Genomic DNA, 15,078 nt, shown 5'->3' with positions numbered 1-15,078 from the left:
CAAAACATACGTGATAAAAATAAGATTACTGTTTTGTTTTTGTTTTTTTTTACGGTAAAAGTAATGTTTGACTCTGCGACTCTGTTTTTGTGCTGAGGAACATTGAGCATCAGCAGCAGCATCAGCAGCAGCAGCAGCAGCAGATCAGTGAACAGCACATGATGTTGGGGGTGGGGGTGTATTCTTCTACACAGGTTCCTGGGCAGCTGTGCGGCTTTTATTCAAAAATCACCATTCCGAGGCGGGGAGCAATCTGATGAGAGCGAGCACACGGGCATTTTACATGGAGGGACGCGGACAGCACTGATGTTGGTGAGTGTGCCACACTGAATTCATCTGTACTTGGATTTGTTTGAAGATGCAGTGGTGATGTGCACACAAACAGGCCGGATCCCGCCTGCGACAACACACGCAGGGCTGGGATGAGGACAATGCTGGATGTGTCACAGTATCAGCAGCCTGTGAGCTGGATGGCAGCATGGTGCAGTCCCAGTGCTTCAAATCAAGGTCGATGTGAATTGCAGCAGCAGCAGCAGCAGCAGCAGCAGTATGATATGATGCTTCCTAACGGTGAACGGTGTGTGTGTGCGCGTGTGTATGTGTGTTTGTGTATGTATGTAAGTAAGTAATGAAGGGAGTCGGCTCCATTAGTGCGTGCTACATGCACACACACATCTGATTATCTTATCGATATTTGACCAGATGGGAGTGCTGCGTCCACTTGCGAGGAAACCTGAGCCACCACAACAACAACGCGTCTGTACCACCTTCCCCTGCAGCTGCGGCAAATTTCAGCGTAATGGGTTTATTAAATACCACCACAAATGCGTTAAGGGCAGGGCAAAATGCGTAAAACCCGGACGATTCAATTAGAAAGACTCTAATGGCCCCTATTGTTTTCAATTACCAGTTCAGCACCATGGAGAGGTCCTGATTAGGTCTGCGTGGAAGCCACATGGGACGATATTAACATGTCATGTCAAGACTATTCTGGCCAAAATAACTGTGTGGTGGATAGTAAGTCGTTTTTTCTACTTAGTAATTAATTGTTTGAGATATTTTGTCATCATTTTGAGAAAGTGTTTCATATTCTGATTATTTTGGGCCTAGTAAGTCATCATTCGGACAAAGTCATTATTTCTCGCAGTAAGTAATTGTTTGAGATATTTTGTCATTATTTTTGATGAACTGTTTCATATTCTGATTAGTTTTGGGCCTAGTAAGTCATTATTCTGACATAGTAAGTTACCACTGTGAGATAGAGAGTCATTATTTTGAGTCATTATCATCAGAAGTCATTATTTTATTTTTTTTGTAATTGTGTTTGAGATATTATGTTAGTATGTCATTATTGCGAGACACTAAGTCATTATTTTAAGTTAGTGAGACATTTGAGTTTGTCATGTCTTCTTGTCATGTTTGCAGAAGTGTGCTCTTCAGTATGGTTGATGACTGCAACGTCTTTTTGATCATAAACTGTTTTTTGGGTTCAGAAAAAGTCCTTCCGTCCTCAATTTTTTTGTAATGTTTTGTTAGGCCATTGTAACATTTTTGGTAAAGGACGTAATGTTTCTGCAGCATGATTTCAGTGTTTTTTGTGAAACCACTAAAAACATAAAATAGAGAGACATGGGCATGGACATCTGTTTTCCACCAGCTGTTTGCATTCTTATTAGACAATAACATTATCTATCCATTTGCCAGTACACAGGATGTTTTGTTGTGCTTTAGTCCAGGGAAAACATTTATTCACAGATGGTAGTAAAAAGACCAATGTACTTTCCCAACAGATCTGAAGCCAATATAGGTCTTTTGTCATAAATCTGGCCTCCACACTAACCTCATTGTATACATTTGTCAGATACACATCTTTGTATGTACTGAAAAGTCGAAAAAATACAAACAATGACGTTAGAGAAAATGAATGTCACATGCTGCTGGCTTACAGCAGGTTTCCTGTTCTGCAGAACATTAAGACAAAATGAGAGCAGACACAGTAAAGCAAAGCGATATCAGACATCCAGACACCATAGATCTCATGTGTGGGCGCTGAAGGAGTGGAAATCACGAGTGAAAGAAAATTGCAGTTACTTTAAAATGTGGATCGCCTTTGTCCTTGGCTTGTTTCTCTGTGTGTCTGAAGACATTTATTTGATCAGATACAAGAGAAATACAATCTTTTGCGTCAGTGTGGGGAAAAAAATCACTGACCATAAATGATTTAAATCTGGTGCAGTGTGAAGTTTTATCCCAATGTTTAACGTAAACAAGTGAAGAGGTTGGATTGTAGTTGAAATTAAATCTTCATGCTAAATAATTTGTGTTTTTACAGTTAGAGACATGCCTGTGATATGTCAGTCACAGGAAGGAAATGATGTTCCCTGACTTTTCTATTTGTGTGAGGAAAAAGTACAGGTATCACAATGCAATAATCCAAATAATTCAATCTATTAATGTTCACAGGGTTGATGGCAGTGAGCTTACGGGGCCAGTAATGGCTCATGGTGAGAGGCCAGGAACCATTTCCAAAATATTGGCTCCCAGCCCTCCACTGTGCCCCGATCCAAGAGTCACAGACCAGAGCCAAGCGGAGCAGCAAGGTTTGGTGAGGGAGGTGTCTGAGCAACCGCCTACTTGCACCCCAAAGGATGACAGAAACAATGAGCTGACTCCTACTGCTTCAGCAAACCACTGTTACTTAAGTTCTGACCCTGGTCCCGGTGACATGGAGGACACCTGCTCTGAGTATGATAATGTGGGCTCAGATGTTGAGCAGGACTATGATGAGGTGCTGCATTTGAACAGAGAGGGCATGGTGGACATGAGGTACTACAAGCAGTACTGTGTTGAGGACGGCGGCGGCTATACCAATCAGTCAGGAGGTGACACTGTAAGTGAGAACAGCAGTGCAGCTGACCAGCTGACCGCCAGAGTTCATCATAGCACAGACGTGTCGTGTGAGCAAACACAATCTGACACTAAGCCTCATAAGACGGCCCATCGCTTTAGGTCACACTGTGGCCCGATTGCCAGGACTGAAGCAGAGAGGGAAGTGGAACGGTGCCAGGAGAACAAGTTCTTTTTTGGTGAGGGTGACGAAATAGAAGAGGTGCTGGACGGCGCCAAATTTATAGAGGATTTAGAGGAGTCAGAGAACAGTGTTCAAAGACCAACCAGCCTTTATCCGGCCAATGATAATGAAAAAATTAGAAAGGGAAGTGATGAAAGGGAAAGGGAGGATGACGCTCGAGTTACAAGAAACCTCAATATCCAAGGAGCCAGTAGGACGTGTGAGTCATCTCATACGGTTTCAAGGGAGAGGGAGAGAGAGAGGCAGAGCAAAGGACGGGGGAGGAGGGGACCAGGAGAGGACATTGAGCATATTGTTTCTGTGATCAAAGAGTGCACCACCAACAGCTCTGAACCACGTCCAAAGGCTTCATCAAAGGACTGCAAGAAGGCCGCCGTGCGGACCAAAGCTAGACCCAGTTCCACCAAACAACATCCTCCTCCACCTCCTCGTCATCCCCATGCTCAATCACCTACCGAGTCCCAGAAGCCCAAGCCTCGTCGAGAGGCGCCTCCTGTTCCCAGGCTCAGTCCCTCCCATGCTCCCAACAGCCAGGAGAGTAAAGCTCGGGTCACCAAACCTTCCCTGGCTCCTCAGCACGCATCTGAACAACAGAGGGGTGTTCTCGAGGAGAGGCAGAGGTGGCCAGAGGAAACCCAGCAGGTAGCAATGTCAAATATAGGGCAGATGTTTCTTAGATTTCATCCCTTGTAGCTTAAAAAAAAGAAAAGTCCAGCTCAACGCATGTATTTGTGTTCCACAGGGTGAGAGGCCAAGCGCGGCTGTGGTGTCTGAAGATGTAGCAGAGCTGCCGAGGATGCCTCACTGTCACCAGCTCAACCCTGCAGAGAAAACCAACACACCCAAGGTGAAGATGTATTAAGGCTTTAATATGAACACGTGTCTGTTACAGTCCAAAAAGGTTATTACTGTATTCTTGGTTATATCTTTGAGCTTAAGTTTGGTTCAGTCAGAAAAAAAAATTGATTACTGATTACCTCGACATGTTTCGACCACTTCCTGAGTTCTTCCTCGGAAGGGTCACGTGACTTGTCTGTTACGTTCAACAGACAAGTGTGTTTTTTACAACGTGGTGTTGTGATGTTGCCGGGCAACTTTCCCACGCTGCACCCAGGAAGTGACTTGATTCATGTCAAAACAGACAGAGGCAACCGCAACATTACACAAACAGGTTAGAGTATGACTGAAAACACAAAGAAGCGCCCACAAAAAAAAAAAATGCTTCTTGCCCTCACCCATTCTTGCTCTGCTGCTGGATACATAAACATCTTAGAGTATTTCTCGACAGAACCTATTTTCAGATGAAGGAAACAGCATACAAATAATATTACATATATGTAATAACCGCTGGATGCTGTCAGGATGTAACTACTAGTATATTACATCATTACAATATTTGTATTTGAAGTCTACAGTGTAACTAATATTTGCCTTATTTTCAAGAAAACACAGGAGGCGACTTCCTTCCCCAGCTTTGAGGATGGTAAATATCTTATAATATTGTTTTTTTGTTTTTTTTTTACATTTAAAATCAATGAATGCAGCTTGTTCCAGCTGTTTGTTTTGCTGCATAGTCCCAGGTCCCTGTGAGCCAGAGGATCTCATTGATGGGATCATCTTTGCTGCTAACTACCTTGGCTGCACTCAGGTGTTGTCGGATAAAAATCCATCCAAGTCTGTCCGCATGTCCCAGGCCCATGAAGCTGTCAGTCACATCAAGGTAATCAAGAGTATCGATGTCCATTGTTGTGATATATACATATTTAAATGTGCCTTTAAAAGGTTGCCATGCTGTATGCTTTCAACCAATCGGCCAGTCTTAAAAATGTACATGTTCTGCGATCAGTAGATATTGATTCAATATTTTGTTATGAAAGCGCTGCTGTGCAGTAAGTTCCCTTTTTCACCACACGGTGGAGATGTTGCTTGACTTTGACGCCACATCAGTGTTCAGTTAATGAGCTGCAGATTGAGAAAAATGACATTTATTTATGTCTGATAACGTGATGTTATTTATTTAAAAGAGCCAAGATGAAGACTCTCAAATGATGACAGAAGTGGACCTGTTTATTTCCACTAAAGCTGTCAAAGTACTGAACGCTGACACACAGGTGAGTAGATGTCAGATCCACGTGTGCTGAATCTATTGTCAGACATAATAAGCAGAGTTTGCTGTTGTTTTTGCTCTGTGCAGGAGACAATGATGGACAGTGCCTTGCGTACCATCTCTTATATCGCCGACATTGGTAGTATTGTGGTTCTGATGGCTCGGAGGCGCGTGTCTCAGGCTTCATCGGAGGAGTTTCTAGAATCTCCTGATTCTCCCAGTGAAGGGAATGCTCAGTACAGAATGGTCTGCTATGTCTTTGAATCTGAGGATGTGAGTGTTCATTTAACTATGCATACTTTTTTTAGTTTTGGGTTTATAGCCAGGTTTTGTGTCATGATGTTTCTTATGGTTTCCTTGCTGTTGTCATCTATTATAGCTGTTCTACTGAGCGGTTTTCCCCAAATGCTTTTCCTCCCATAGGCACAGCTTATTGCACAGTCCATTGGTCAGGCCTTTAGCGTGGCCTACAGAGAGTTCCTGCGAGCCAACGGCATCAACCCGACCGACTTGAGCCAGAAACAGTACAGTGACATCATCAACTCCCAGGAAATGTACCATGATGACCTTGTCCATTTCTCAAACTCAGACAACTGTAAAGAGGTGTGCCATCTTTTTATTTGGCTTCAGGTGATTTGTGGATAATGAATGATGGTTTGCTGTGAACGTCAGTTTATCTTACCTTTATCTTAATGACGCATCACCTCAGTCCTGGTCGCCCTTCACTGGCTTCCTGTTCATCTTAGAATTGTTTTTAAGATTTTACTGATCTGGACCTGAGCTACATTTCAGAGATGCGCAGCTTCAGATCCACAGTCAGGGTCGTAATGGCTGCTCCATAGTTACAGCTCAAATCCAGAGGAGACCAAGGGCCCTTGGACTTTGAAAAGACCTGACTAAGGAGATAATGCTGGCTGGAAATCAGTGACATCACTTAAATCACTCGTCGAACCCATTTTTATAGACGGGCATTCCTGTAACCTTGTCCTAACCTGAAACCTAATCTGACCTAATCATCTTTTATATTGTAATCTTTTATTACATTTTGTTTGTATATTGTCTATCATCTTGTTTCACTTTTATTAATCCTTTTTCTGAAAGCACTTAGTAAACTCTGTTTTAAGTTATTATATGTTGTTATGTGATATTATATGTACTCCAAACGGATTCAGAAATCCCTTTCCTGCCTTCCAGCTCTATGTGGAGAAACAGAAAGGCGAGAGCCTGGGTGTGGTGATTGTGGAGTCGGGTTGGGGCTCCATTCTGCCCACCGTGATCCTGGCCAGTATGCTGAACAGCGGCCCCGCAGCTCGCTCCGGAAAACTCAATGTCGGAGACCAGATTATGTCCATCAACGACACCAGCCTGGTGGGGCTGCCGCTGGCCACATGTCAGGGCATCATCAAGGTACAGAGTAGAGCTGCAATTTTCATAATGGATTAATCTGTAGATTATTTTCACGATTAATGTTGATCAGTCTTTGTCAAACCTGGAAATTATGATGTTCTTGAATGTCTTGTTTTGTCCACAAAACAAAATGATTCAGTTTTTAATGATTTCTTTTTTATATGGCTGCAAAGAACCCAGGAAATATTCACATTTAAGAAGCTAAAACAATCAGAAATCTTGTTTTAATCATGAAAAAAACTTCAAACCGATGAATCGATTATCAAAATAGTTGACGATTAATTTAGTAATCGTACAGAGCATATCAGGGAGCACTAGTTTGTGTTTGCAGATACTTTATGTGAACTTTGCAGATTTGCAGAAATGCCACTGTGTTTTAGCCATCATCTCACAATAAAAGTTATACTCACACAAGTACTGCATTCACTGCTATCTACTGTACATTCAGCTAGTGGTTTGTTGTTCTAGATGTTACCTTTGTTCTTTTAATGTGATTTGTTTACAAAAAGATGTACTTATCCTGTGAAGTGACTATAATAATAATAATATAATATTGCTTGTTTCTAGGGTTTGAAGAACCAGCTGAAGGTAAAGCTGAGTATTGTGAGCTGTCCTCCCGTCACCACCGTCCTCATAAAGAGGCCCGATCTCAAGTTCCAGCTTGGCTTCAGTGTTCAGAATGGCATTGTGAGTATAGGCCCCTCGCTATAGTGAGTAGCAGAGAGCGTACGCTCAAACTGAACGGTTTGTCGACTTCTGTGAAGCGCCACTGGTTTTTATAGTGTCAGTGTCTCCCCGTCCACAGATCTGCAGTCTGATGCGAGGTGGCATCGCAGAGCGAGGTGGTGTTCGCGTCGGACACAGGATCATTGAAATAAATGGTCAGAGTGTTGTTGCCATGGCGCATGAGAAGATCGTTCAGAACCTGTCTGTGTCAGTGGGCGAGGTAAGAACTCTCCATGCCACAAGGTGGCAGTTTTCAGTAATCACTGAGGCACACAAATCACTGACAGTCTGTCATGAAAAAGACTCAGTTCCATGTAATAAATCTTAATAGAATTGATCATGAAATGTGCTTGATCGATGTACATATCTACATGTAAATTGTAAATGATAATGATGAGATAAAAAGTTGTGGTTGTGTAAATATGACATTTCTGTCACGTCTGGGCTGAGGGAGACTCACTGTTTCCTCTCTTTTTGTGAAGCTAAGCTTCATATTTACTGTTGTGAAAGTGGTTCATTGTTCATTGTTAACCATCATTTTTTCGTCTCAAATATTTAAATGAATGACCAAGTATAGAATAAACAGTCACAAACTGTCCGTAAAAGATGGGCATAGTCCAGGGGTCTGCAACCTTTAGGATGAAAAGAGCCATTTTTGTCGCTTCTCCACCCAAATAACATTCATTTGGAGCCGCAAAACAACCCACAAAATGAAGATAATAACACGAATAAACGTTTTTATGCAGATATAATACATAAAATACAATAGTTTTTTTCATTTATGAACTTTAAGAGCTACAAAATGTTCAGTTTATACCCAACCTCTTATAAAGTGGAGCAAAATTAAAACACATAACGATGTAGACCTGGTTCTTTCATTGTTTGCGACAAAGGATTGAAATTAAAATGAACCCACTTTGAAATAAATTAAGCAAACATTTGGATTTTGTGTCGTTCATACTTCAGAAAACGGTACGTGGATCCAAAGATGGACAGGACATCCAAATGTGTGCTTAATATTGCATTTTACGTCGACGTTGGATGTGATGCACAACATATTAAAACACTTTTATTTGTCGCCTTGTTCTCTAAAGCTACAAGGGGCCACTGCAGAGTGGTCGAAGAGCCACATGTGGATCTAGAGCCGCAGGTTGCAGACCCCTGGCATAGTCTATAGATTGTCCTTTCAATCTTAAGAGAAAGTTGACAACAGTAAAATTGCATTGTTTTTAAGTTACAAAAAGATATTTATATGCCTGTACTGCTTTAAGATTACACAGATCACACATTTGACAGCTTTAACGTACTCAAAACTTGTTTTTCTGCGATGCACGTCTCCAGTTGTGTCCTTTAAAAACCTTAAAATCCCCATATTTGTCACACATGTGAGTTAAAGCCTCTTCTGGTGGCACAGACGTACAGTTAAGTTGACAGTGTGTACCTCCCTGTTGGTCTCATCTCTCCCAGATCAACATGAAGACGATGCCTGCTGTGATGTTCAGACTGCTGACGGGTCAGGAGACGCCTGTCTACATATAGAGCCCCTGCATGGATCCACCCACTACGTCTGGACAGATGACGGACAGGTGGCTCAGTGGGACATGAAGGAGAATTTATTTTTCTATCATTTTATTTTTTTTCGGCCTCTTGTTGCAATGCTGTAAAGAACATCCGGTTCTCATTTTCAGGTTTCGTCTCAAATTACATTGTCATAATGGCCTTACAATGTGGATACTCTGTCTGTAGTTGTGTTTCTGGTGATGAAGAGAAGTAGCTTTAAGGTCATGATTATTTTCCTATGAAGAGATAAATTAGTACATTTATTTTTTATTTAGTCATTTTTATAACGTGTATGGTATAATGTACTTCTACTGTAAATACTTTGAATTACTCAAGGACTTGATTTGAAAGGCCATATTACTCCTACGGTATATGCATGTTATTATGAAGAATTACTGACCAGGGATTCATTCACAGTATGACATGATTATCTATTACGGTCAATGTTAAAAGAAGACGATAATAATAGCTGTACAAAGGCGCTAATCTACGTATTATGGTGATGCTGAAGGCCAAAGACACACCTATTTTTCAGAAAATATGCAGTATGGGTTATCATTACCTTTACCAGAGCATACAAGAATGTATACGAATATACATTACTGAATGAATGTAATGTAACGTAACAGTAAAAAAAAATACAATCTCACTGCTAAATACTCATTTGTCTTCAGTTTATTGAGGAGGAAAAACAGAAAAGACAATAAACACAACAGTTGTTTCGTGTAGAACTTGATCAGTTGCACTTTCATGGACGGGTTCCTTTTGTATTTTCACACTTATTTGCGTAGATGCTCCACATGAAGGTCACAGGAGGGCCGGAGCTAATCCCAGCTGACACAGGGCGAAAGGCGGGGGGGACAACATGGACATGTCGCCAGTCCATCGCAGGACAAACACACAGAGACGAACAACCGTTCACTCTCACGTTCACACCTGCGTTTAATTTAGTGTCCAATTAACTAAATCCCCCAAGCTACGGACAGGCGGGGGCGAGAAATTAGACACATAAAGGCCCTGGGTCGAACTGGGATCCAAACCTGCACTCTTAGAAATAAGGGTTCCAACCGTGTTCTACAAGGGCTGAGGTTCTGCCTGGAACCATTAGTTTTTCAAGGGTTCTTGGTAACATTAATGGTTCCAGTAAGAACCCTTTGAAACCCCTTTCCTGAATAAAGGGTTTTAAAAGGGTTCTTGGTGGAACCCTAACCCAAAAATGGTTTCTCCAATGAGGGCAAGCTGAAGAACCTTATATGGTTCTTACTGAGCACTTACATTTCTAAGAGGGTGTGACCTTCTTGCTATAAGGCAACAATGCTAGCCACTGCGTCGCTGTGTGTCCCCCGAACCAGTGCCACTCCTCAAAAAAGACTTTTGCCAAATCAGCAACTTGCAAAAGCTACAAAGATCCTGCAGAGGTCATGAAAGGTCAAATGAAAGTAAACTCGTCGAACCCTAACAGAGCTATAATCCAAATTATCAATGTATAAGCACATCCCATACCACTTTATACAATATATTATATACAAATACAGCAACATAAAAATGAACTATAATATACAGTGTAACCAATAAACACATAACTTTACAGGCTCATAGATGATAGAAACACATTCAACAAAAACTTCCCCAAATACTGACGGAAAATAGTTATCTGAGGGAAACCTGTAAGGCTTCATATATGCATCTGAAACACAGAAACAAAAGAGTCACAGTCAATGAGCAATGGCTGGTTTGTCTAAACAAAACAATATAAGGTTTACAGAAATGTAAGAAAGACCTAATTCTACGGACTTACCGTGGTCACCTTGGATGTCGATGGTGAAATTGTCTCTCCATTAAGAAAAACTGAATTCAGGTAGCCCTCCCCGTAAGGAACATCCTCATCTTCATAACTGTCAACACCAACGCTGAAAGCCTCGTTCATCTTCTCTGGCATCAGGAAGTAAAATATCACCACCAGAATCCCAATGACTGTGCACAGGACACCTGGAAAATCATCTCAGTGAGTATAGTGATCACTCAGGTACAAAACATGTCTGATCAACAAGTGCGGCTTGTTTGTCTTTTACCTGTGGCCAAAGCCAGCCAGAACGAATGACTGTATTCTGCCTCAAACGAGTCGGTTCCTATGGAGAAAACGCACTGCGGCGCATTCATGATGGTGGAGAAGGAGGCGATGGCGAAGAAGATGAAGGCCGCTGTTGCCATCATCATGTACCCAGCGTACAAGATGACCGGCATGGAGAACAGGACATTTGCAAGCATCCACGAGCAAAACGCAGTCCTGTGAGCATGTGCAGCCATTTTTATTTTTCCATACCGTCCATACACGCTGCTTTAAAATGAGCAGTGCTAATTTCAGCGTAATACTTTTGAAGTTACGTGTAGTTACCAGAGAGTAGCAGAGGCGTATCGTGCGGAGTATCTGTACTGAAAGTTGAGTCCACACGGGCTGCCGAGGGTGAACTTCTCCGCTATGTACAGGATGGGATTGGGCAAACCTTTCTCCAGAGCTTCCTCGTACTCTTCTTCAATAGTGTCCCGCCAGCTGAACATCTCATTGTAGTTAATGGTCTCATTGAACTGTACAACAGGATCACCTGGGAGGAAAAGAAACACATTATTCATACATGTGTACAAAGACAGAGCAGGGGGGAAAAAAAGTTATTTGTATAAGGCTGTTTTACACTATTAAAGTAGTAGTGTGTAACTTATAAAAATAAATAATCAAAATTAGTTCACATGCAACTCTCTTTAAAGGTCACATAGAGTGGTCCTGTTGCACATATATGTTAGTTATTGAGGTCTACTTACATATATTAACTTGTTTTTATGGTCAAAAACCTCCTAGTTGCTGTAAACTAGCCGATAGAAATCCTCTTTTCTGACGGTGTTTTTCTGCTGCGAGATTTCAGAGTGAACTTTCACCCCCAGAAGACAGAGTCTTGTGATTGGCCAGTACTATCCAGCACATCCGTTCTCAGAAGCGCAGCGCCCCCCTCTGGAACGGCGGATGCACTGCTCCTCATTATCAAAACATTGTTTTAACAGTGTTTAAAAATAGCTTCGTCACGACTCCCCGCCTCAGTCCCTTTTATGACTTTAAACCGGAGTCAGACCCAGAGTCAGAAGACACTGTTGCTCGTGAAACACCTCCACAACGGACGTTATTCTTCTTCTGCGGTTCAATGTACGCTACCGGATGTGCCCGGACTACTGCCCGGAGCAGGATGATCGGTTGTTCAGGAGAACCGCTGCTTACGTAACTATTACGGGATTTTTCAGTGATCTCGTTGAGCCCCGAGATTACAATAAAACACAACGTTCTCAGCAATGACTGAACTGTTTGTTTCGAACCGTCAGGGCTTCATAAACAAGGTAATGACGCAGATACACACCAAAAAAAACAGCGTTAATAGGAACTTCCGGTCTAGTACCGCTTTAAAGTAGTAGTGTGTAACTTTTAAAAATAAACAATCAAAATGAGTTCACATGCAACTCTCTTTAACTTTATTTATCCTCTTTGGGATGTAGGGGTGTCCAAAATACGGCCTGCAGGCCAATCACGGCCCTCTGTGAGATGTTGTACGGCCTTTACCTTGGGTTTTATAATGCGTCATTTATGGCCACCCAATGCCTTAGGGCTTAGGGCAACTCAGTTTCTGCAGTTTCATCACACCTGTCATGATCTTCCCTCTCAGTCATCTCACTCACCTCTGTTCCTAGTGTTTCCACCAGCCCCTCCTTCTCCTCACCTATACCTGCCAGTCACTCTCAGCTCATTAGTCCAACTCTCCTCACCTGTTGCACTCAGCTGACTCTGATCACCAGTCAAACCCAGTATACAGACGCCACCTCTCAGTTCACTCGGTGTCAGATTGTTTTATGTCACCAGCACTGGTCTTTCCAGCGTTTTTAGGATTGTTTTCCCGGGAATCGACCCTGCCCCGGTGATCTGCTCAGCCTTCCACCCCCCCCCCCCTGACAACGGACTCTTCCTGCTCCCTGCCCGTCTTCTGCCTTTTAAAGACAACCAGAGATCTACAGTGAGCCTAGATTTTCCTCGCTGGAGTTTTCATTGAACTGTCACTGAGCTTTGTGGTAAATAAACTTCATTACCAACTGTCTGTCTGCGTCTGCATGCTGCATGTGGGTCCTTCCCTGATTCATTACAACTCCACACACATCCATTCATCAAAACACAAAACCAGAGTGCAGTTTGGGGTCACTTGTACATTTTTTTTTTTTTTGTAATTTCGATTAAAATTTGCACTTTTATTCATCAAAGGAGTTGTAAAATGAATAGAAAATATAGTCAAGACATTAGAAATAAGGATTTTTATTCAAAATAATAATTTTGCCTTTCAAACTTTGCTTCTGTCAAAAACCAGCAAATCTGTTTTCAGCTGTGCTAACATCATTGCACAAGGGTTTTCTAATCATCCAATAGCCTTTTAACGTGATTAGCAAACACAATGTACCATTAGAACATTAATGGAACTGTGCCTCTATACACATATGTACATATTCCATTAAAAACCAGACGTTTGCAGCTAGAATAGTCGTTTACCACATTAACAATGTATAGAGTGTGTTTCTGATTCGTTTAATGTTATATTAATTGAAAAAAAAGTGCTTTTCCTTCAAAAATAAGGACATTTCTAAGTGACTCCAAACTTTTGAACGGTAGTGTATATATTATATATTAAAAGCACAATACAAGAGGATAAAGATCTTGTGTCTCTCGGTGACATTCCCACACTATGCAGAGGAAGTTATTTCTCTTTATGTCAAGACCAACAGAGGCAACAGCAAAATTGTGCATTAGTAAAGTGTGACAAGTGCGAACAGGTTGGAGTATGACTGAAACCACGTAAAGTCTACTACAGCAGTTTGACAGCACTGCTGCTGTATATACACAAACACTCCCTTCTGTCAGGTCTGATAGTATTACTTGACAGAGCCCAGATTCACTCAACAGAGGCAGAATAATGATGCCCAACAACAACAAAACTCACCAAAAGTAACTGCAACTTTCAAACGTCTTAATCGGAAATCAAAGCAGCCGGCGTGTGAATTCATTATCAGTTACGTTTCCACTCGAGCACAGTGACGGTGACTCACCCCTCAGAGTGATGTTGATGCCGTACAGTCCGACGTGCAGGCCGATCTCTGCGTTGACCACCACGTTGCTGAAAGACTTGTAGGTGGCGTTCGTGGTCATTCTGGCTTCAGCCCAGTCATCGGTAAAGTTGAGAGCTGCGGGGAAAAAACAAACGTCAAGATTCGTCACGACGCCAGAAAACACACACGCAGGTGATTAACTCGAGAACAATGGAAGGATTATGAGACTCACCTACTATCACTGCACCTATGAACAAGCTGGTTAATATTCTAAACATCCAGAACAGCCTCTGATTGAAGGAGAAACGGGGACACAAATAAATAAACAAACACAGTGTTGTTGCATTTAGCATTTTCAAAAATCCTCCCCGCAAAAGCACCGGGGAGACGAGAACATGTTTGCGGTCAGTGATGGTTTATGTGATGGCTCGCACTCACCGACTTCCCTCTTATCCCCGGCAGAATGAGAAAAAGACTGACAGCTAACACGAGGAACACCAGGATAATGGTGAGCAAGTGACCACTGAAGATGAAGGCAGTCCTTTGTTGAGGGTAGAATGGGTAAATGTCATCGTAGAAAGTCATCGTAGCTCCTGATCTTACTGACACAGCCGAGGCTGCAGAGTGTAACAGAGACGACAGTGTTAGTGCCGGAGTTCTCGGTTTCCTCCAGATGCAGAGATAGAGATAGCAGCTCCTGTGTCTTTACAGTAGATAAGTGATGAGACATTGCTGAACATGATTACATTAAAGAGTAATACGCTATAGGGTTCGACATTTATCGTCACAGGTTTGTTTTTTTTAACCGCAAAGAAGGAAAAGCATCTATATGCGGCACATTCTATACATCCATTCGGTCTAAACTTTTTTAAAGGGAACCTAAATGAACAGGAAAAAGCGTCAAAGACAGAGGGGGGAAATGTAAAACTCAAGAAAAATGTTCTTACCTGAAAGTTGAAAGACAAACTCTGCAGGTGAACAGAGTGGAGTGTGCACGTTGAAGGAAACATAAACGTCTTTTATAGTCTCCTCTTTGTGTCACTTGGGGAGGAGGAGGATG

At 42.1% G+C, this 15,078-nt stretch overlaps 2 protein-coding genes across 2 annotated transcripts; one reads left to right on the top strand and one right to left on the bottom strand.

Moving 5' to 3' along the window:
• Window positions 1–2,494: 2,494 nt before the first annotated feature.
• On the top strand, window positions 2,495–8,870 carry apba2a (amyloid beta (A4) precursor protein-binding, family A, member 2a; the record flags this gene model as incomplete). Its single annotated transcript, XM_083893589.1, has 11 exons — window positions 2,495–3,733; window positions 3,834–3,938; window positions 4,535–4,574; window positions 4,666–4,811; window positions 5,116–5,202; window positions 5,286–5,471; window positions 5,622–5,801; window positions 6,393–6,605; window positions 7,173–7,292; window positions 7,411–7,551; window positions 8,799–8,870. The coding sequence occupies 11 exons, from the start codon at window positions 2,495–2,497 to the stop codon at window positions 8,868–8,870; spliced, it is 2,529 nt and encodes an 842-aa protein (XP_083749715.1).
• A 1,696-nt stretch (window positions 8,871–10,566) lies between these two features.
• Window positions 10,567–14,603, bottom strand: duox2 (dual oxidase 2; the record flags this gene model as incomplete). Its single annotated transcript, XM_083893667.1, has 7 exons — window positions 10,567–10,578; window positions 10,690–10,880; window positions 10,964–11,178; window positions 11,287–11,494; window positions 14,019–14,153; window positions 14,251–14,308; window positions 14,457–14,603. 7 exons carry the CDS (start codon window positions 14,601–14,603, stop codon window positions 10,567–10,569), a joined length of 966 nt encoding a protein of 321 aa, XP_083749793.1.
• Between the last annotated feature and the right edge of the window lie 475 nt (window positions 14,604–15,078).

The sequence above is a fragment of the Microchirus variegatus genome (assembly GCF_963457635.1).
Source record: "Microchirus variegatus genome assembly, chromosome: 8".
Taxonomy (NCBI): domain Eukaryota; kingdom Metazoa; phylum Chordata; class Actinopteri; order Pleuronectiformes; family Soleidae; genus Microchirus; species Microchirus variegatus.
The sequence above is the reverse complement of the archived record's forward strand: the minus strand, read 5'-3'. Positions and strand labels throughout refer to the sequence as shown.